Genomic DNA, 22,634 nt, shown 5'->3' with positions numbered 1-22,634 from the left:
ATTATGATAAAATAAATTTTTTAATGATTTCATTATCGTAACATGAGACGTGAGAAATCCTGTATAGCCTGCCATTTATTTTGGTAGTTATTACTTCGTGTCAAATCACTAGTAACTAATCGGTATAATATCTAGGTAAATAATTAGTTGTTTATAATTTTTCAGCATTTGCAAGTAAATAATAATTTAATATTTTGATCAGAGAATTCACTGAAATCAATTAAGTCAAATTAAATATTTACTTAAAGTCTCAATAAAAAGTCTTGTTCATTGTTTTGTTGTAATATTTTTATATATTTTTTATTCGGTTTTTGTATATATGGTACCTATTTTTATACTTAAAATTAAAATGATTAAAACTAAGAAAATTGACAGAATTACTTAAAAAATATTTTTGAAATTATAATAATTTATACATTAATAAAAATAAAACTATAATTACATTGTCAATAACAATTAATATTTAAACACATTTATAGATTAAAAACTAGTTTACAATGATTACATTATTAAATATAGAACCTTTTATATTTTTATTACACTTTTCATTTTTTTTTTTTAAATTAATTTCTTTCCTTGACTAATTTAATTAGCGATAATAAATTAATTTAAATTTAAATAATAATTTACATTTACATTAAGTAGGTATGTATGTATGCATATTTAAATGACTTCTTTTATAAATTTTTAGATTTTTATTTTGTATTTTTTTTTTGTTTTAGATTACAATTTAATAATAGACGTTCTATTTTGGATTAACATTTTGTATATAAAATACAACTAATTTTCATTATACAATATGTAAGTAATTATGTAATTATTATTATTATTTAATATGAGGATTGAGCAAGAAAGCTTCTTTAGATGTAAATAGCATCTTCTTTATAATATACATATGAATTATTAATGAATATAAAAATAATTTTAAATCATGGTAAAAATATTAAAAATGTTAAAAATTAAAAAATTAAATATTGTATATAGGTAATATGACTAAATGAATACATATTTTTATTAGTAATGAATCACCCTGTTCAATTTATAATATTTTTATATTATATTATTTTTAACAATATAACCGAGTTAAAAATAAAATTTATAAACTATATAGGTATTTAAATTTAAAAAATTTTTATTAATTTTACCAATTAGTAGACTATTAAAATCTTAAATTTTGTTTAAAGTAGTATAAGTATCTAAATTCAATTTTTCCAGAATAGTGCATATTATGATGTTATTATATTATTTTTTCTATTGCTATTCTAATTGGTTGAAATTATTTAAAAAGCGAAAATATGAAATTTTAGGCAATTTATATTTATTATTAATTATATTTCAAAAGACAGCGATTTAAATTATTGTTTCCTAAGAATATGTTATGGTACATGCTATGGAAATTTTTTTTTGAAATCCGGAACACCTAATTATGAACAATATATATTTTAAATACTAAAACTGTTGGAAAAATTTTACTACTATTATTAAAAATGTTTATTGAAAAAGTTAAAATTTTTTCGAAATTGTAAAAATTTTTTAATGTATTAAAAGAAAACCATCCTTTATTCGGAATCGAGTATTTATTACTAGCAGAAATTCGATCATATATTCGATTCCGAATAATGGGAACTTTTCTTTAATAGCCTACATTCAAAAATTTCTATTACAAGTATTTTGTATTTAAAATTAAAAGGATAAATATTTAATTTTTTTTTAATATTAATTATATGATTATTGAATCTGAAATGATTTTGAAAATTATTTTAGGTATAATAATTAAAAAAAATAAACATGTTTAGTATAAATTTTCTAAATTATTTAATGAATGATTGTCATATTAAACTGTAAAATATATAAGTATATAGAAAAGTTATAAAAGTTCTAAATGGGAATACCTACATAATTATTAAAATTATTTTATATTTTTAATTTTAATAAATTATCATATATTAAATATATGTATATATATAGGTATACATAGATGCACATTTATAAATATTAGCACTACAAGCTCGTGTATTGTACACGTATACACATTTTCTTTTTTATTTAATTTTTATAGTAAATATTTATATAATTTATATTATGTAATTACTTTTATGTATTTTTCATAAGAAAACACATTTGAATTGCTTTAAAAAATAAATATTTGAAATTTTAATTTAAAATTTAGTGCTATTTATATTATTTAGTAATTTTAATTTTTTTTTTTTTTGGTTTTTGATATGGTAAAATAAAATTCTTATTATTTTTAATTTGTTTTATTTTGTTAAAATTTTTATTTTTTCAGACTTATGACGTTCGCATATTAATTGTGTAAAAAAATTTCGTTTTTAAAAACTTTATTTATTTCTTACGGAATTGTTATTATTATAACAATTTATTAATTAATTTAATTGTAATTTTTAATTGTTTTTATATCATATAATTTGTATTTGAAATAATTATTACGACAATTAAAATCAAATTAATTGAATTTAGTTTATTTTTAGTTTTGTTTTATTTTTGTTTTGTTAATTTCATAAATAATTGTGGATTCCGATTATAATATTGATATTTTATTAAAAAATATTAAAATACATAATATAATAATTATATATTCTATGTGTATATTATGTACATTTGTATTATAAATAATCTAATCTTAAAATAAATAAATAAAAGAAAATTTACACAATTTTTAAAATAATTATTAAAAAATTTTATTATATATTTTTTGAATAATTTTAAATTAAATTAAAGATTCATGAGATTCACACTGTTGTTTCATTTGAGAGTCCAATTCCTTTCTTATTAGTGTTATATCCACACCAGAATTCCTTTGCTTTACTATTGTTTGTTTTTTTCTGAAAATTTTTAGGAAAGTTTTTTTTTTTGAAATAGTTGACAAAAAAGAAATTTTTCGATTTTTTTGTTATTGTTTAAATACATTAATATTTTGGTTTTAATTTGATTAATATAATTATTAACTAAGAGATTTTCATTGCAATAAGGCACTACATATACAAGGGATATTTGAATTTTTTTCAAATTTTATTGTGGTGTTGATTCTAACAGCAAAATACAAACATGTAGATTGTACATATAAATGTATATATGTATGTATATGTAAAAAAAAAAACAACAGGATAATCGCATCCAATTAATTGTGAAAAAAAGATTTTTTTTAATTATTCTTTCGATTTACAAAATTTATGTATGTAGGTTAAATGCTATGCATATATGATTTTGTAATTCATTTACATTAAGAGTTTACATAAAAAAAAAAATAAATAAAATGTAAAAGAAAAATATTTTAAAAATTGATATTTTAATGAATAAGAAAAACATACATACATACGTGCTTTTGAAATGAAATATAAATATTAATTTTTATTTTAATTTTATATAAAATATGAGAAAAAAAAATACAACAAATATTATTTAGTAGATAATCATTTTTCTTTTATATTTTTCAATTTAATTAAAAATTACATTATTATACGCACACTTCAAATAAATGCAAAGCAAAATTTAATTATTTGGATTTTTTTCCAAAAATTTAAAATTTTTTTTGTTTGATTTATTGATTAATCATATTACCAATGTTTACATATGTAAGTATGTAATTAACAATATAGAATTAAAATCAAAGAATTAGAAAATATTTTTATAATTTTTAAATAAAATTTTCTGAAGTTTATGAATTGAAGCGAATATAATAATATTATTTTAAGATTGATTTCAAATTGACGTACAAATTTTCTAGATTTCGTTTATTATATTTTTAGTATTTACGAAATATTTGTTGAAAATGATTTACATATGTAAACAAAAAAATTTAATTGTTAATGGAACAAAGATTCAATAGAAATCCAAAATAATTTCTTTTTTAAATTGCAAAGCATTTTCGTTTTAATATTAATTCAAAACAATCGTGTATTAATAAATAATTATTATTGTAATTATTATTTATTGTAAAACAGTGTTTTTAAAAAACCAAAAAAAAATTAAAACATACACATACATAAATATAAATATACATTTATGTACATAATATATAAATCAATATAATATAATTTAATTTTAAATAAGTTCTTGGTTTGCATTGGCAGTCAGAAAACATGAAAAAAAAAATTTAATAAAAAATTAATTACCATATTAAAATAATATTTATGTTTTATATACCTTTTTCATTCCTTTTGCATGTATGTATAATATATATATATATATATATGCATTTTATTTAATGTTTAAATAATTATAAAATATGAATACATATAAAAAAAAACATATTTTTATAAGACAAATAATATTATTTATATTCTTCAATTGTATATTTAAATTTAATTCAATTTAAAATAATGTATATAAGTATAAAATCAAGCGTATATACTATCATCGCATGATGTAGTTTCTAAAATAATTTTGTTAAAAATAATAATATAATATATTATATATACCTATTAAATTGTACAGGGTGATATTAATTATAATATACAAAGAAAAATATATAAAAAAAAAATGTATTTTATAATTTAATAAAAAAACAAAATATGTAGTATCTTATGAATTAAAGAGGATATGAGATGTATTGCGATTAATGTGTTTCTCTATAGCTTACTTTACGATTTTTTGTTTTTGATAATACTTCAAAAATATTAAAATGATGAAAAATACTATTTCTATAATTAAATAATAATTATGGTTACTATAGGAAACTAAAATACTCTTTTTTATAATTTAGATACAAAAGTACAGATACTAGATTTTCAATTGACTATATAAGAGTTCAAAACGTTAATATTTAACGCTCATATTGCGTATACTCTTTTTGTCAAAAAAAAGTTTTTCACATTTTTAAATAAATGGAAGCTTATTCGTTTCTTTTTTTTTCTTATACAGATGTATAAAAATTTGTAACTCATCTATCTCATATAGATTCATCATTATTAATTTGGATAGGAAAACAAAAAAAAATTTTATTTTATTTTAATTTTTTGAATAGCTGGTAGATAATTTTAAAATTCATATTATTAAATTTAATAGGTTAAATGAAAGAAAACTGTTTTAAGTATAATAATAACTTTTAAGTGTGTTTTAATTTTAAATAATGGTAAAATAATAATTCTAAAACAAATACCAGAATTTTCATATTTTTAGTATTTTTTGTATTAAATGTCATTAATTTTTCATACATACATCTATTATAAATTTTTAGCTATAGTGCTTTTTCTATATAAGCCTTAATAATTAATTATATTATACTTAAGAACTATAAAAAAAATAAATTTATGTATGTTTTTGAAAATTAAATTGTATTACAATTATATCAAATATTATTTGAATATTAAAATAAGTTTGTATATTTATTAAATTATTGAAAAATAAAAATTGAAAAAAGATAATAATTAAATAATTATTAATTATAATTAACTTCATTAACAATTTACATATTATATGGGTTTAAATTAGAAAAAAAATTGCTACAATTTTGATTATTGAAACTACCGAATTTAATGATTCGAAAATATTCAAAAATAAAAATGTATTTTATAAAATTGAAGAGATGAATTAGTAATATAATATTGTATATTATTATTGTTTATAAATATTTAATTTATATATTTAATATAGATAATTAAAAGGTGGTTTTTTTTTCGTTTTTTTTTTTAGTAATAGGTGGATACCGAACTATTATGTTACCATCTCACGGATATATTTTGAATTCGTAAAAGTTAATGCAATAAATTGCAGAGTAAAAATTGAAGAATTTACAAAAAAATTTATAATGCAGATTTTAGTTAAGGTTGCTAGAATAAAAATTTAAATTATTCTATTTTAAATAGTATAACGAACCCTTAAAAATTCATTGTATGGAAAAGAAACAAATGTTTCAATTTTGAAAATGGAATTGTAATAAAAATACACCAACAATGATGTAATATGATTAACAACATTCCTAGCCTATAGTTGGAAAATATAATTTATAAGTTAACTGCAAAGTAGCATAACCTGAATTGAAGATATCATAAATTTTAATAGCTTTTAATGATTGAAAGATGATTAAGTTGACTGATTGAAAAAATATACTGCATCGAGTGACCATAAATGTAACTGGCCATTAATGTCATATCATATTTGGGAAAAATATGTTCAGCTCCAAACAAAATATGAATTAAACATAAAATATGAATCATAAAAAATACAATATAAATGAAAGTTTTTAAAATATTTTTAATTTTATCAAGGAAATTTTTCAATAAGTGAAATAATGAGCTGCATTGATGAAAAGGTAATGGAAATAAAATTTTGTTTTTATATTTGCTATCAATTTATTATAAAGTTTTTTTTTTTAGTGAAGAAAGCTGTGATTATTGGTCTTAACTTTATTAAATTGTTAATTTCAAAAAGAATTAATAATCAATAATTGGCAACTTTTGCAATAAAAAATAATCTTTAAATTTTATGTTTTAGCAAGAATATATTTTAAAGTGTTCCTATAGAGATTATCGAGCAATATTTGTTGGGAACATGAAAAATATGAAAAATAATTATGCAGGGTCAGGTATATTAATTTGTTTTTGATCTTGCAATGAAATCAGAATTTTGAAAAAAAATCTATTAATAAAAATTATAGTGCTTCGAATATAAATTGTGTATAAATATATGCATTTAGGATATAATATTATTCAAATATTTAAATTAAAGTAAATTTTTTGTAAAAGTTGTAAAATATTTTCTATATTATAATAAAAAATAAGAAGAAATTTATATAAAATCTTTATAATTAATAAGAATAGGTATTAAAAGATTTTTAACAATTTAAATTTGTAATATTTTTGATTATCAATATATTTAAAAAAAAGATAAACTTAACGAATTAGTCATCAATTATCAATAAATTTTAGGGTATTCGTTTGATTTTATAAGAAAATTTGAATATCAGTTTTTTTTATCTTTAATTTTTTTATTTATTTTCATTTACAGAAGAAAATCGCTTACAGTTTAATTGACTACAAACATTTTGATTTTAATTGTAATTTAAGTATTTTTTGTTAAATTTTGGCTGGTAAAGTTTGGATGGCTTATTAATTTTTGTATATTCTATTATATTTTCATTTTTAAATGGAATTTTTTTGTTTTTTAGTTAATTATGTATATAAATGTTATTTAATATTTTGTCTTTTGGAATTTTAAAATTGTTTTAATTTGTTTTAATTTGACATTATTAAGTACAACAATTGTTTTTTTTTGTTTTAATTCTAATTTAAATTCATGTACAAATTTCTCTATTTTGTAACATTATAATTTTTGATCACAAATTTAAAAGAAAGGGAATAACAAAAATTAATAAAATAATATTTATTTTTTTTTTTTACATTTATAGATTTGTTATATGCTTATTTTTTTTCTTAATGATATATTTTAATTATTTAAGTCTGTATTATTACTAGTTGAATATTGTTGAGAATCTGTAATGCTATTTTCATCAATATCTTCAAAATTTGAAGATTCTTCAAAGTCTTCTTCAGTCATTGCCGAGAGTTGGCTAGTTCCAGTTGTTTCTGAAGATTTTTTTAACTCACTCGAACTTCTGCAATAATTTTATGGTTTTTTTGTTTTTATATTTTCATTATTTTTTCATATAGGTATGTAAGACTTTGTTGTATAGTCATTTTTGTAAATTCTTTTTTTTTTTCTTTAGTTTAATTTTTATATTTTACAAATAACTTTAATAACCAAAAAAAAAAAGAAAAATAACAAAAAAAATTTAACCTATTGTCAAAAAAAAAACATTTTCTTATATAAAAGCATATTTCGTAGAAAATAAGACCTAATTTTTTACTAAATAGATGTTATATATATATAAATAGATTATATACATTTTGAAATTTCATTGTATTAAATTATTGAAGAAATATTGAAATTTATTAAAAAATAATTGTTAAAACTAAAAATTTACCACATCTTCATGAAATGGATTTACATTTACTGTAGGTCAATATGAAACTATATTTAGTTGAAAAAACAAAAATTGGAATATAAATTCCAATTTTTATAATAATATTAAAAATATTTTCTATTTTAAACACGATGTTTTATAGTTCTACAGTACTACATTTTTTTATAGTTCTATAGTACTACATTTATTTAAAATTACAAAATCTTATAAACAAAACGAACTGCGGCAATATCATTTAAACTAAGTTATACATATTATAAATAAAATATACCAGATTTAGGTTCTCACAAGCAATTTGTTTCTAAGAGAGTCTTTTTTAAATGGACTGTAAACCGTTTTAATTAAAAAACAAAATTTATTTCTTTACAAGCCATTTTTCAAAGCAAGTTTGTAACATTATATTCTGTGAATAATAAAATTATTAAATTTTATAATTTGGTCTAAATTATAAACAAAATTTTTAAGCGATAAATATATAAAAAAATCATCAATAAAAAAAATTCATAATTGTAATATAAAATTCTACATATACTTTCTAATAATTAATCGTTTTTTGTATTTCATGATAATTTAAAAAGTTTTCAATTTAAATTTTAATTAAATGGAAACAATAATTATTTAGCATTATTAACAATCAAAAATATTTATCTACTTATTAAAAATACTTATTTGGTTTTTATTTTATTTAAATATAAAGTTTAACAGTTTCTATACTATGTAACGTTTTAATGTAAATATAACAATAGAAAAGCAAAACGAATAATTAAAATTATGCATAGAATTAAAAAAATAAAATATGTGATTCAGTATCAAGAATTTCTGGTTTGATAAATTAAAGTTAAATAATTTAATGAGATCTCACATCTACGGATATTCTTTGATACGTAAATATAAATTTAATATCATGTCGTATTGTAATTCGTTATGAGTTAAAATGAAGTTGAATTGTAAATTGTAGATTTAGAAATAGATGTTATAGAATCGGACATAAAATCAATTTGTGATTTGTTTAATTTTTTGTATTAAATTTGATTTGTTTTCATTTAAGATTTAGCTATTGGATAATAAACATGCTGCAATTTCATTCAAAATTTTTTAAATGACTTAAAATTTTAATATATGATAAATAATTTTATATTTATTTTAGGTATTCAAAAGTGATACGGGGGAGTAATCGTATGTCATTACAAATAACGCCAAGCAGATATAGAAACAGCTATTAAATGAGGTAGCCACTAAGGAAAAATTGTTTTTTACGCGAAACAATTTTTGTTGTTTAGGCAAAACTATACAGCGATGCATGTGTTTCAAATGATGATTGTGGGATAAATTATAAACCATGTAGCAAGTTTTATGAATTTATATGCTTACTGAAGTCATTTTTTTTTTAATAAAAACTTGTATATAAAGGATATATTGTGTAAGGATTTGTGATACTGAATTGTCAAATATAAATTTCTTAAATTCAAAAAAAAAAATCAAAAAAAATTTATAATTATAATTATTTTTTTAAAAAGTAAAGCAAAGCATTTTATAAAATATTGAACCTTAAGTTAAAAACAAAAATAATATTAAGTATTAAAATATTGTGATTTTCTTTTAAAAATTCGAAATAAGATAAAATGAACAATAGCATTTTTTAAAAGATAAAATTTAAATTGCGGGCATAATTTCATTTCCTCAAAATTTAAAATAATTTAAAATTGGTTTTTTTTTCTTATTTTTGAATTGCTTTCACTTACTGAACTTTCATAGAGCTTGGAACTGAAATAGTTTCCGTTGCAGTTGTTGCCAATGTTGATGATGATGACGTTACCGTTTTATTTCCTGATTCTCCAGCATAATCGTTACTTAATTTATACTGTGCTTTTTGATTATCTTTATTCACTTGTTTCCATATTGTTGTTTTATTAACTTCTTCAGATATGTTAATAGGAGTTTGTGTTATTGCACCATTAGCTAATGTTACAGCAATATGAATATTACTATTTGATGCCAGATACGCATTATTCACATGATGTCCATTATCCTTTTGAATGTTTCCGAATTGAAATTTTTTCATAATAATTTTGTTTTTTTTTTTAATTTTTGTTTGTTTTTGATTTAAGTATAATAGAGACAATATAATAATGATAGTAATATAGTATTTCAGTTTACGATTTTCAAGTAAAGATTATTTAAATAATAAAAAAAAGGAGAAGATATAGAAAGAAGAAAGGAAATAAAAAAGAAATATTTAGAAGTAGATTAAGAATTTATTAAAATTTTTATTAATTTGAAATGTTAATAATGTTAGTATATTAATATACCAGAAAAAATTAAATATTTCTGTAATTGATATAGTTGTTAAGTAATTAAATTTTTATGTAAGAGGTTCATTGCTGACAATTAACATTCATACTGTGTTCTTTTTTCTTTAAGTGAAAATGTAATAGTAAACGTCTTTTTGCATGTTAGACAATAAATAGTATAAGTATTGGAGTCAAGAATTAAATGACCTTTAGTTTTGGTTTGCACATTAAGAATATTGTGAAAAAAGTAATAGAACACTACCCGAATTTCATCAGACGAAATCCCTTAACAATTTTTTGTGGTATTAAATTAGTAATACTTTTGGTTAGAGCTCAATATAAAGTTTGTTACTTTCCACTTCTTTGCTTGTACATTTCTCGTTCAATTCATATTTATTGAACAATTTTAACCCGACCAACATAATTTATATTACTACTTGTATATATACTTTTAGTCAATTCATTTCAGAATATTTTCGTTTCTTATGACCCACATAATTTTTTGTTAATTTAATTGAACAAAATTTGAATTTAATAAATATTATTTATTAAATAATTATATTACACGAAGTTGCTTGAATCAATTACAGATTGTATTTCTACAAATATTCCATTTCCTCCCATAGTGCCACATAAAAAATATATACACTATCAATGCTTTTATAAAGCTGTATATTATACGAGTATATGTATAATTTCGGGTAAAAATTCTCCTTTTCCAAAATTATAGAAAACGAGAAAAAAATCAAAGTAAAAACCTTTCCCTTTGTGCAATTCAAAAAATACTTTCAGACTTTGATTATTAAGCTTAAGTGTAAAATTTATTCAAAAAAAAAAATACCCTATAAACCTATTTAAAGTGCTGATAAAAATTTGTACATAATATATAATAAATAATTTTCTGAAAAAATAAAATGTTTTGTAATATAAATAAATTTTGCAAATTTCCTTCTCTTTGGAAATCCTTTTTTTTTTTCTTTTTTTTTTTTAGTTCAAGAAAAAAGTTAGTTTTGCATTGTATTGTAAATTTTATTCATAAAAAATTTTGAGTCAAATTTTTCTAAAATAAAAAAATAAATAAACTATATATACAAAATTTATAAATTGAAAAAAAAAAGTATTAAATAAAAATTTAATAAATAATATTAAAATTTTTTTAAAGTATGAAATTTTAAAAGAAAATATTAAAATAAAACAATAAAGCTGCGAACATGATTTATAAAAATATTTAAAAAAAAAATCTTGCCAAAAATGTCACCATTATAATTGTCATAAAATTGTACATAATTGCCATCTAGCGTTAATTAATAGTTTTCTATTGAACGAAATTTATCGATTTTTTTTTTTCATATAGTGCTCTGAAATTTAAATGCGATTTGTTCTAAGAAAAAAATATATATCGAAAAATCAAGTATGTATCGAAAATGAAACAAAACTAAATCGAAACTTAATGTATATATATTATATTTTCATTGCAATTATTTGATTACTATTTTTCTAGATTAAATTTACAAAAAATTATTTTTTTCTTTATTTAAATTATTTTTCTCTTAAATTTTGTTTTTAATTGTTATGGAATGATGTTCCTTATTTTGGGTATTTATTTTTTTTACTTATGTAAATAATTATATTATCTATTTCTGTTTTTCTATTCTTATATTCTACGTTTTGTTTGTTTATTCAAATATAGTAACATATAAAAGCCAATTCTATATTTATTGTTTATTTAATTAAATTAATACAATTTTTTTTAATCTTTTGTATTTTCTAATCTTTAATTATTATTATTATTTATGAGCAAAATTTTTCTATGGGAAAGTAAAAATAGAAAAAAGTAAATTAAAATTATTAATTCAATTAAATAAAATTTTTAACACTATAAAACAGTTTTGCAGATTTTAATTCAGTGTTATGTAATAAAAAAAAATTTATGAAGTGAATTTGTTTACCAACACCCCTGGTATTAAACTTTTTCAAAAAAAAATTAAATTTTTATAGAATAAAGAATCAAAAATTAGTGAATTTTGTGTTGTATTTATATATTTTCTTAACACTTTATTAATATAAATATTTTGGAAATATAATTGAAGGCACAAGAATGTTAAAGGTTTGGTTTCGAAATTTTTATTATAATGTGCATATCATAATTTATGTATATTTATTGAAATTAAATTCATTCTGCATGCAAAATTAAATTTTAGAATTTCATCTAAATTTATTTGAATAATTATTAGAATTGAAAAAGTGTACATGAATTTATTAAGACGCATGAAACCAGTATTGATTATTGATATTGAATGTTTTGAAGTACAGATGTTTTAAGAGTTTATGAAACCATGATGATTATTTAAAAATTTCGACATTAATATTTAATTTTTGGATTACAAAATTAAAAATTTTATTTTGATTTATAATACATTAATTTCTGTATTGTTTAATTATGTAATTATTGACAATTGATTAAAAGTATTTAATTTTTGTATTTTAACATAATTGTGATGATATTTAAAATATCTCAGGGTGTTTATAAATTACAACACAAAGTTCGCTATACATTTTCTCATTTTTAATATAAAAAAATTTTTTACACCAAAAATTATTTTTATTAATTTTCAATTAATATTTCGTTTATAAGATAAAATTTTTTTTCTATGCAATTTTAATATGAATATACATTTGCTATATATGTATGCGTTTATTTTTAATTAATATTAATAATTTCCAATATTATAATTATGTATCAATATATATATATATATATATACAACATATTTTTTTTAACTAAGTAAATTTGAGTTTTTTACGACTCCTTTCGCCCAAATATATAAATTTATGTTCTAAAATTTTAATTTTTTCATATTTCAAAAATAAAATTTATTTATTTTTTGTTGGTAGGTATTTAGTTTCAATTTTCCAGTATATTTACAATATTTTATAATTATTATTATATTTAGATATAGGAATATCATTAATATTTTTAATGCAATATTTATGATTTCAAAATAATATTATTAAAATAATTTTAATATTTTTGTTTAAATAGCAAAATAATTAATTAATATATGAAATCATATTTTATTAAATGATTTTATATTTTAATATTGGTGAAAATTTGAAATAAAATCTATTTTATTATAATTCAAAGTGAATATTGTACATAATATAAAAAATTATATATTTTTTTAATTATAATAAGAAATTTCGTTGGGGTATTGTTTATTTGAGTAAGCATATAATATTATATTTATTTTTATTGGCGTCGATTTAAATTACAACTTCTATTAAATAACTATTATATTATATATACATTTAATTTTTACAATAAAATAATAGTAATTAATATAATTATTATTTTATTTTGAAAATTATTAATATTATGTATGTAAATGAAAATTAATAATAATAATAAAATGTTATTAATATATTTTGACACAAAATTTATAATAACTTATGGTGGAGTTTTTTTTTTTCTAATTATATAATATAAGATGTGCGCTCAATTTTGTATATTCAACTAAAAAAATAATAATTATTTTAAATTATTAACAGTTTTGTAAATAAATTTTAAAAAAAGTATATTTTATATACATAATATATTTATTATGTATATACTATAATATTGTTAATTAAAAAGAGATGATGAATTGTTTTGTATATAATATTATATTTTATTAAATATAATATTATATTTAACTAGAATACACATAATATAAATTTAACTAAATTTTTATACATATAATATGAATTTTTATTCACATATAACATTTTTTATGTTATATATGTGAATTTTTATTCACGTATATAACATAAAATGTACAAAACTAAAAATAATTCACATATAAAAGTAAAATAAATTTTTAATGTTTAAAAATTAAATTTATTTTTAATTTTTTTTCCAATATTAAACTAATTAATACTTTAAAATAAAAATTTAAGGGTAAATTAGTAAATTTAAAATTAAAACAAATAAAAATAGTTTAATTTTTTTTCTTTAAAACAGAATTCTAACTTAAAAAAATTTTTTTTTGTTTTACAACTTTTCTTAAAATAAAAATATAATATAAATTATATAATATAATTTAATTCAATAAGTGCATGTTTGTTTTTTTTGTTATAAATTGTGTATTTTACAGGAAAAAACAATAAAAGTAGGTATATAGCGTGTGTGTTTTTTCTTTTTACTTCTTATGTTATTTTTTTCTTTAAAGGTATATAATAATATTATGAACCCACACCATGCGATTAATAAAATACGATAAAATAATACAATATCATTTTGTAATAATAATCTTTTACTGAATTATAAGTTTATTATACATTTAAATATAAAAAGGATACAAAAGGATATTTGTTATATTATATTAGATAACATTTTTTAAATAATTTTGCTATGTGAATTGTTTTTATTTTCAAATTTATTGTAAATGATTGATAATATAAAAGAATATGTTATGATAATATAAGTTTTAAAAAATAATTTTTTTTTTGAAAATCATTCAATAACAAAACAAAAAAAAAACATAAAAACATGTTAGTCAAAAATACTGATAAATACATACATGTTGATCGAACTTTTAACATAATTATAATAAAAATAGTAAACTAGACACCATGATATTAATATTGAAATGTATTTAATTATGATATAAACTAAAAAAAAGAAAATTATATTATAATGTTAAAAATTAAAATGTTATTTTTTATATAAATAAATATAAAAAAAATCTCATAATTAAAATTAATAAATATATAGAAATGAAAGTTATTATTTTACATAAAATATAAAGCAAAATTATAATTTAAAGAGTATGAAAAAAGGAAGAGCTTAAATAAAGTATCATTTTATAAAATTAAATTTTAAAAATAATGGTAAAATTAAAATTAAAAAAATCTAATTCAAATAATAAATTAAAAATTAAAATATACATTATTGAAATGATAAAAAATAAAGTATAGAAAATATAGATAAGTAAATAAAAAATAAGAAAAGAAAACTTAAATAAAAATAATTAAAAAGAAAAAAATCAAAATAATAAAAACCAATTTAATTTGCAACTACTTTTTTCTCAAAACGATTCTGTTTTCCGCCAATGCAACAAGCGATAAATCTGTTGTAAAATCTGTTGTAAAATCCCACCTCAGTTGTACCATCCTCTAAACGATGTAAATCATCATGTTGCTGACGTTTTATTATTTCTGGCATAATATCATCAAGTATTTTTAATTCACGTCTTGTAAATACAAAATCTAATGCTTTCCTTATACCAATCATAACAACTAACATTAATGGAAATAATATTGATGTCTGTTTAAATGATTTTATTATCCATAATACAGCTAAACATGCCAATTGTATTATTGTAAATAAATGCACACGTTTAATTGGAACCTATTAAATTAGAAAAAAAAAAAACAAAATTAGAAATATATACGAAATTAAATAAAAATTTTTTTACTTACTTGTCTTAAAAACATATAATCTGGTTGATATTTTATTGGCATAAACATTATTAAAATTCTATCAAAAAATTGAAGACCCTTTAAAGAAGAGACTCCCATATATAAGAAAACGCCATATAGTACTGGCATAGGAATATGACATAATAATGGTGTTAATAAAACAGATAAACCAATCATTAAGAATATAAGAATATGTGTAACTCTTTGTTCTCTAACACCTAAAAATTGTGGTTTTTCACCTGGAGCAGCACATTCAGATTCAACTTTTAATGAATTCACATGATTAATACTTAAAACTGTTGCAGCAACAAACCTGTATATATATATAATGCATATGTAAGAGATAAAGAAAGAATATTTAATTAGTTTTTATCGAATTCATATATAAATTATTGAAAAATATTAAATAATTTATTTATAATGAATACTGATTATATTTAGATTATTGATTTTAATTTATGTTACAACATAATTGTTAATATATTAATTTTTTTACCATGGTAAACCCATAATTGAACAAATTTGTATTAATATTGCTAAAATGAATAAATCCAAATGATAACCGCATCCTTTTTTCAATTTATTCTCTTTACGATTAATAATTACAGCTGTTATTTGTTGATCCATAAATATTAATATTGTTCCTAATAATGCCGGGAAAACAGCTATTATACATGTATAAAATGGATTTCCATTAAATGGTGGTATTATCCACGTACGTGTTTCTAATGTTGGTTGAAATTTACTTGGAACTTCTAATTTTGGTGTAGCTACATCAATCGTAAAATCAAGTACTGTCATACTAAGTATAGCAATTATTACAGAAAAATCACTTATAAATTGTCGTACAGCTGATGGAAAAAATAATGCGTTTTTAAAATCTTTTAATATAATTGACGTTACAAATGTTCCCAAAAATAATATTATAGACATAAGAAATACATTTGCGCTTAATGGTAAATGGCAATCTTTTCCAACTAAAGTACCATTATAAAACTACAAAAAAAAAATTGTTTTATTATTAAATAATTTTTTTTTATTTTGTTTATGTTTTTAACAAAATCCTTACCAAGCATTGTTCTTTGTTATATTTTGCCCAATCTAGTTCGGTGCCATTACCATTGTGAGGCGGTGTACATAAACAGTCATAAACTTGTTTAGGATGTATAGGCGCTGTTTTACCAATTTCCAAAACGTTTTCTACAGCCTATAATTTAGATATTTTTAAAAACTAAATTTTAACAATAAAATAAATATCAAAACTTTAAACTCTTGTGTATTACATAAAAATAAACTTAAACTACTGTTTTACTTAAAAATAAATGCTAAATTTGAAAATACATCGAATAAAATTATTTTTTTATTTCTCCATTGACAACAATTTTCTAAAATCAATATTTTATTGTAGACAAATTTGAAATTTTAAAGGGTGTTTAAAATCTTTTATCTAGGATTCTAGGGCATTGTAAAATATCAATAAGAATAGAAAAAGTCAAAGGTGTAAAGAGAACAAAAGGATTTAAAAATATAAAATTTTTCCTTTTTGGTATTTTTTTTTTTAGAATTGAGGTTAAGAAGACCTTCAATATATTAATCAAAGAGTATTGTATGTATAGTTATATTTTAATTTCTGAGGGATCTTAAAATATCTGATTTTGTAGGTCAAAAACTTTGCATATACATGGGGGTGTATGAATGAATTTTATTAGATTTTGATTATTATGAATTTGTAATATTATATAGGCTAAATTTTTTTATAATATTAAGATTTATTTAAGAAAATTATAGAAATCTATTGCAAAAAATGGTTAATGTAAGATGTAACTATAAATAAGTTGTAAATATTATGCGAAATAAATCAAATTACCTTATATATAAAAATGAAAGCAATTAATGTCGCAAAATTTTCTTCCGTAAATCGTGTTATATAACAAACCAATGCGCTAGCGTCAATTGCTACCAATATTAATAAAATAATTGCAATCCATGTTCCAATCCAAAATCTAAATGACATATAATCTAGACCTTGTCCTTTACAAAATTCAAAAACTATTGTTTCAAAAACTAAAACAGGTCCGGTTGAACCCAGTATCGTTAATGGTTGACCAGAAAAAAATCCATAACCAATACCACAAACAAATCCTGAAACAAGTGACTCCATAGCAGCCATATTTTTACCAGTTGCTGAACTTAGCAAACCCCCAAAAGTAATAATTGGTGATAAACAAGCAAAATATAAAAATATCCACGAAGCAATACATTGTAATGCTAATGCATCTTTAAAATCACTAAAATACCATGGCGCTTTACGTTTAACATCGTTAATTAAACCACCAAATAAACGACCAGTTCTTGATAAACCAGATTCTTCACGTAATCTCTGTTCTTCTTCCTCTTCATCTTCTTCTTCTTTTTTTGGTTTTTCTGGTGGACGTTTACGTACCTCTTGTGATGGTATTGCTGCAGGTGGTTCAATTCTTATTGTAGGATCCCATTCACCGGGTGGTAATACTGTTACAGCATCAAGAAATTCATCAATACCAGCTAATAAATGATCACGACGTTTTGCACGATATGCAACTTCATGAAATATTTCATCGGACATAAGTGTTGCCATTGCTCGACCTATTTCATGAAAACTTGTATGACTACCAGGTGGTCCAAGTAAAATGAAAAGAAACCTTAAATAACAAAAACAAAAGTCAGTTTTAGTATACAAATACTTCAAAATTTTTGAAAAAAAAAATTGCACTAATTTGATATTATTTACCTTGTCGGAACTGGAACTTCGGTTAAATTTCCCATTACTGTAGCTTGTCTTAAGCGAATAAATGCAGATAATGTCTTTTCAAGAAAATCAACTTCACCAACTAAAATATTGCTTGCTTCCGCACCAGGTGGTATTTTACGCATAAAATTTAAATTATGTTTTTGATCATTTAAATTACTGTCACTGGTATTTCTATGCATTGATTGTGAACTGGGACTGCTTATCATTTTTTCTTTATATAAAATAAATAAGTAATTTTTAATAAAATAGAAAAATAAAATAAATTTTTAAATAATAAAAAAACTTAATTAGCTACACTCAAAAACAAAAAAAAAAATCAAAAATTTGTTATATATTTGTAAATACACCTTTAAAAAAATTTGCTCTTTTTTATAAAATTTTTTTTGGTTTAGTATATTGATCAAAAGTTTGACTTTAATGGATTATGAATGACATCAACTCATTATTTAATCAAAAAATAGATAATTTCTTAATAGAAATCTTTTACACTTCTTGTAAAAATAAAGATCCGGAATAGGAAAAAACATGGAATCATAGAAAACGGTCAAAACATCAGGTCAATTTATTCCAAGTAGAGTCTACATTAGTGCTGTTGTATTTACGAAACAACTTTTCCTAAAGTGTATGTAACATTTTAAACGTAGAATACACCATATGAATAACTCTCCCAGTAACGTCGACTCAGACAAAGAGAAGTTGAGACGTGAAGTTAGTACATTTATTTTGGTAAATTTTTTTCTTTTTTTAATTAATTTTTTATTTGGTTTATTTAGGTAAATAATTTTAAATTTCTAAAAAGAAGGATAAATGTGAACAAACTACTTAAGAATGGACTGTTATACTATTTATGTAAGTAATAGCTTTGTTTCAAAGTTTGTATTATCTTTGTATATAACACTACCAAATATTCATACATTTTTCTGTTATACGAAAATTCTAATGCATGAAAATTCTGTTATACGAAAATTTTAATATCCATAAATTTTGTTATACATAAGTACTGTTATAGTGAAATATCGGGTCAAAATTTATACAGAAGTACATACGGGTCAAAATTTGTACAGACAAATTCTGTTATACTTCTGTATAACAGAATTTATACAGAAGTAAAAATTAATCTGCTAATTTTCAAATTAATAAGAAATATACTGGAAAAAATATATATCCGTGTAGTTTGTATACTCGTTTCAGGCACTTCTCTATATATCAGCTTAAGAGTGTGATATGAGGTTTAAAGTTTTATATTGACATTCTCAAAGTATAAAGGAACGCCAATATAATGTTAGTGTATTTGAACTTAATATTTTACATCATATTAGTTTTTTTTTAAAGGTGCATTTACATAAAAAATTAATAAAACTAAATTTTGTTGTAAATATTGTACATGCTAATTAAAAGTTTCTTATTCAATATTGTTTCTATAATTAAAGATATTTAAAAAAAAAAAAAACAAAAATATATAAAATGAGAAAAAAATACAATATTATTTACAAACAAACGTTAAATTATTATTATTATATAATTAAAAATATACAAATATTATGTATAGCTATATAAACATGCATTAATTTATTTTTTTTTTTGTTTTTGTTCGAACAGGACAATAATATTATGTAAATGACGAAAAACATTTTACTCTTTTTTAGTCTATTAAATATAGATTTTTATATTCTGGCTTTTAAAATGAAGTATTGAGAATCATTTTTGTTTTATTTTTACAATATGTGTATATTTTGTTTTTCTTTGTAAATTGCATTCTCAACACATTTTTAATAATAATTATTAATAATATAATACTGTTTATATATACATGTATTTATACCTCTTTATATACTATGTATATCATATGAAATGATTTAATATTAATGTGTATGTTTATTTGATTTCATTGATTTTTTACACATTATATTTTATTTTACTACAAAACAAAAAAAAGACGTGTGCTATACATAAAACGTATATTATGTTTTTTTTTTGTACATATTTCATATATATAATGTATAAATGTTTATATAGACAATATAATTTTATGACATAAATAATAAAGCATTAACTATAATATATATGTATATATAAAAAGAACATACAAAATGAAATTTTAATGAATTGAAATTTTTAAAACATGCTGTATGCAATAATTAAGTAGATTTATAATGTTAAAAAAAAAGAAACAGAAATATTACAAGAGAATTATTGCATTTAATATTCGGAACGTTTAACGCAGCAATTTTATTTGATTTTTTTTTTTTATAAAAAAAAATTATTAAAGTTTTTTTTTTAATTTATACATAATTAATTTTTTTTTTAAGGAAAAATATTAAATTAAATTGAATACAAATTTATTTTCATTTTCAAAAAACCATAATTTTTTCGTATTTAAGAAAAGGGACTTAAGTGGTTTACAGTTTTGTATAACGAAGATTTTCATAAATTTAAAAGTTTTATATGAGCTTGTATAAAGACTTCAAAATATTTGTAAAATAAAAACTATGAAAATTAAATAATTTACTTCTTGATAAAAATATTTTAAAAAGAAAATTTCAAAAAAAAATATTTTTTTTTTTGTTAAACCAAAAAAAAAAAAGAAATTTCTATTTGCTCAGGAAAGGATAATTTTTTTTTTTTAATTTTTAGTTTTTGTTTTGTATTTTGTATGTGAATGAAATCAATTTTACCAGAAGGATTTGGTACTAATGACGAAGTAGTAATTTTTCCAGGCACTGTTAAAAATTTTCCATTGCCATTGTCATTATTTCCGGATGATTTATTGATACTACTGGATAATGCAAATGATGATGGGGTTAAGCCAGGTGTACTTGCTGAATGATCATCCACTGCAATTTTTATTATTAGAAGAATATTTTTTTGTTTTGTTTTTTTTTTTTTTTGGTTTATGAAGAAAAAAAAAAAATAAAAAGAGAAAACAAAAAAATGAAAAAGAAAACAAAAATAAAACAAATGCAAAATAAACAAAAAAAAAAAACATTTAAATACAAAAATTTTATGTAAAATGAAAATCTAATAACAAAACAAAAAACAAAAAAACAGAAAAAGTTTTCATTTAATGAAAACATGAAAAACTCAAAATTCTTGTACTATCGATAAAAATTGTGATTGTGTTGTGGTGAATTTTTTTTTTTTGAAATTTATTAAAATGAGTGCAATAAATATTTTTTTAAAGAAATTCTTAAAATGAATCCAGATTTTGAATATTTTGGTTTTTTTCATCATTTTATGATTTTTTGTTTTCATTATTTAATTTTAAGTAGGTTTTTTATTTTAAATTTATTTTATATTAAATATTTTTGTCTTATTATTTTGATTTCACCTTTTACATAACTTATTTCTTAAATTTAAGAAAATTATCTAAAAAAAAATTAAATTTTCTGTACAACAATATATAATATGTATAAGAATGGTGGAATTCAATAATGGTGGAATTCGATAACTCGATATTAACAGCTTTCATCCTTCTGAATGTGATAAATAAATTTGAAATGGAGGTTTTTTTTACTTATTTAAATAATTACTTATTTAAATAAATTATGAAACAAAATCAAAGATTTTTATATTTGAAAACAAGAGAATTTGAATTCAATAAAATTTGGGTTAATTAAAAGATAAATTTAAGTGAAACTCGACAATATTTATGCGTTTAAATATAGTATTAAATAAAGTTTTTTAATGTTTTTGCAATTAGTCGATACTTTTTGCTTTACTTTATCAATAAAAATGTGATAAATAGGGAAATTATATAACTTCTCTCTCTCTTACAATTAACCGTATGTAATGATTATATCGCTAAGAATTTAGAGTTAAATTTTATTGCAAGGCCATTAGACAAATGTTAAGTTAAAATTACACGATCCGAGTTAGAAAATGTTAAAACGTTTTAATTCAACTGATTGGACAAACAATTTTTGCTTTTTATAAAATACTGGAATTATAATTTAAGACCAATGTTTTAGATTCTGGAGAGGATAAGATTCGTTTATAAATTAATTTAATTGACATAATGAGAGATAAATCATAAATAATATCAATCATTTGATTCGTGTGGTCTTTAGGATTAATATTACCAGGGAGTATCAAAGCAAGCTAAGTCCAGCATATTTTTTTTTTGAAAATACCAGAATTTTTTTTTTTAATT

At 19.4% G+C, this 22,634-nt stretch overlaps 1 protein-coding gene across 15 annotated transcripts in view; it reads right to left on the bottom strand.

The window, feature by feature from the left end:
• Nucleotides 1–2,415: 2,415 nt before the first annotated feature.
• LOC129608899 (electrogenic sodium bicarbonate cotransporter 1) overlaps nt 2,416–22,634 on the bottom strand; it is a 127,424-nt gene continuing 107,205 nt past the window's right edge. For 4 of the 15 annotated variants that reach the window (XM_055520671.1, XM_055520669.1, XM_055520672.1 and 1 more), the window contains exons 7-15: nt 21,160–21,318; nt 18,464–18,695; nt 17,561–18,374; nt 16,763–16,900; nt 16,190–16,689; nt 15,694–16,006; nt 15,371–15,622; nt 9,685–9,971; nt 7,230–7,573 (exon numbers count right to left, since the gene is read on the bottom strand). In XM_055520671.1, the coding sequence (XP_055376646.1) occupies nt 7,405–7,573; nt 9,685–9,971; nt 15,371–15,622; nt 15,694–16,006; nt 16,190–16,689; nt 16,763–16,900; nt 17,561–18,374; nt 18,464–18,695; nt 21,160–21,318 (2,864 nt within the window). In that variant the 3' untranslated portion in view covers nt 7,230–7,404. Of the gene's footprint in view, nt 2,844–7,229; nt 7,574–9,684; nt 9,972–15,292; nt 15,623–15,693; nt 16,007–16,189; nt 16,690–16,762; nt 16,901–17,560; nt 18,375–18,463; nt 18,696–21,159; nt 21,319–22,634 lie in introns of those variants that run through there. The other 11 variants (XM_055520673.1, XM_055520668.1, XM_055520675.1 and 8 more) reach the window with 11 other exon arrangements.

This window comes from Condylostylus longicornis, unplaced genomic scaffold (genome assembly GCF_029603195.1).
Source record: "Condylostylus longicornis isolate FDR11 unplaced genomic scaffold, ASM2960319v2 ptg000037l, whole genome shotgun sequence".
NCBI classification, from domain to species: Eukaryota; Metazoa; Arthropoda; class Insecta; order Diptera; family Dolichopodidae; genus Condylostylus; species Condylostylus longicornis.
This window is presented reverse-complemented; position numbering and strand designations above follow the sequence as displayed.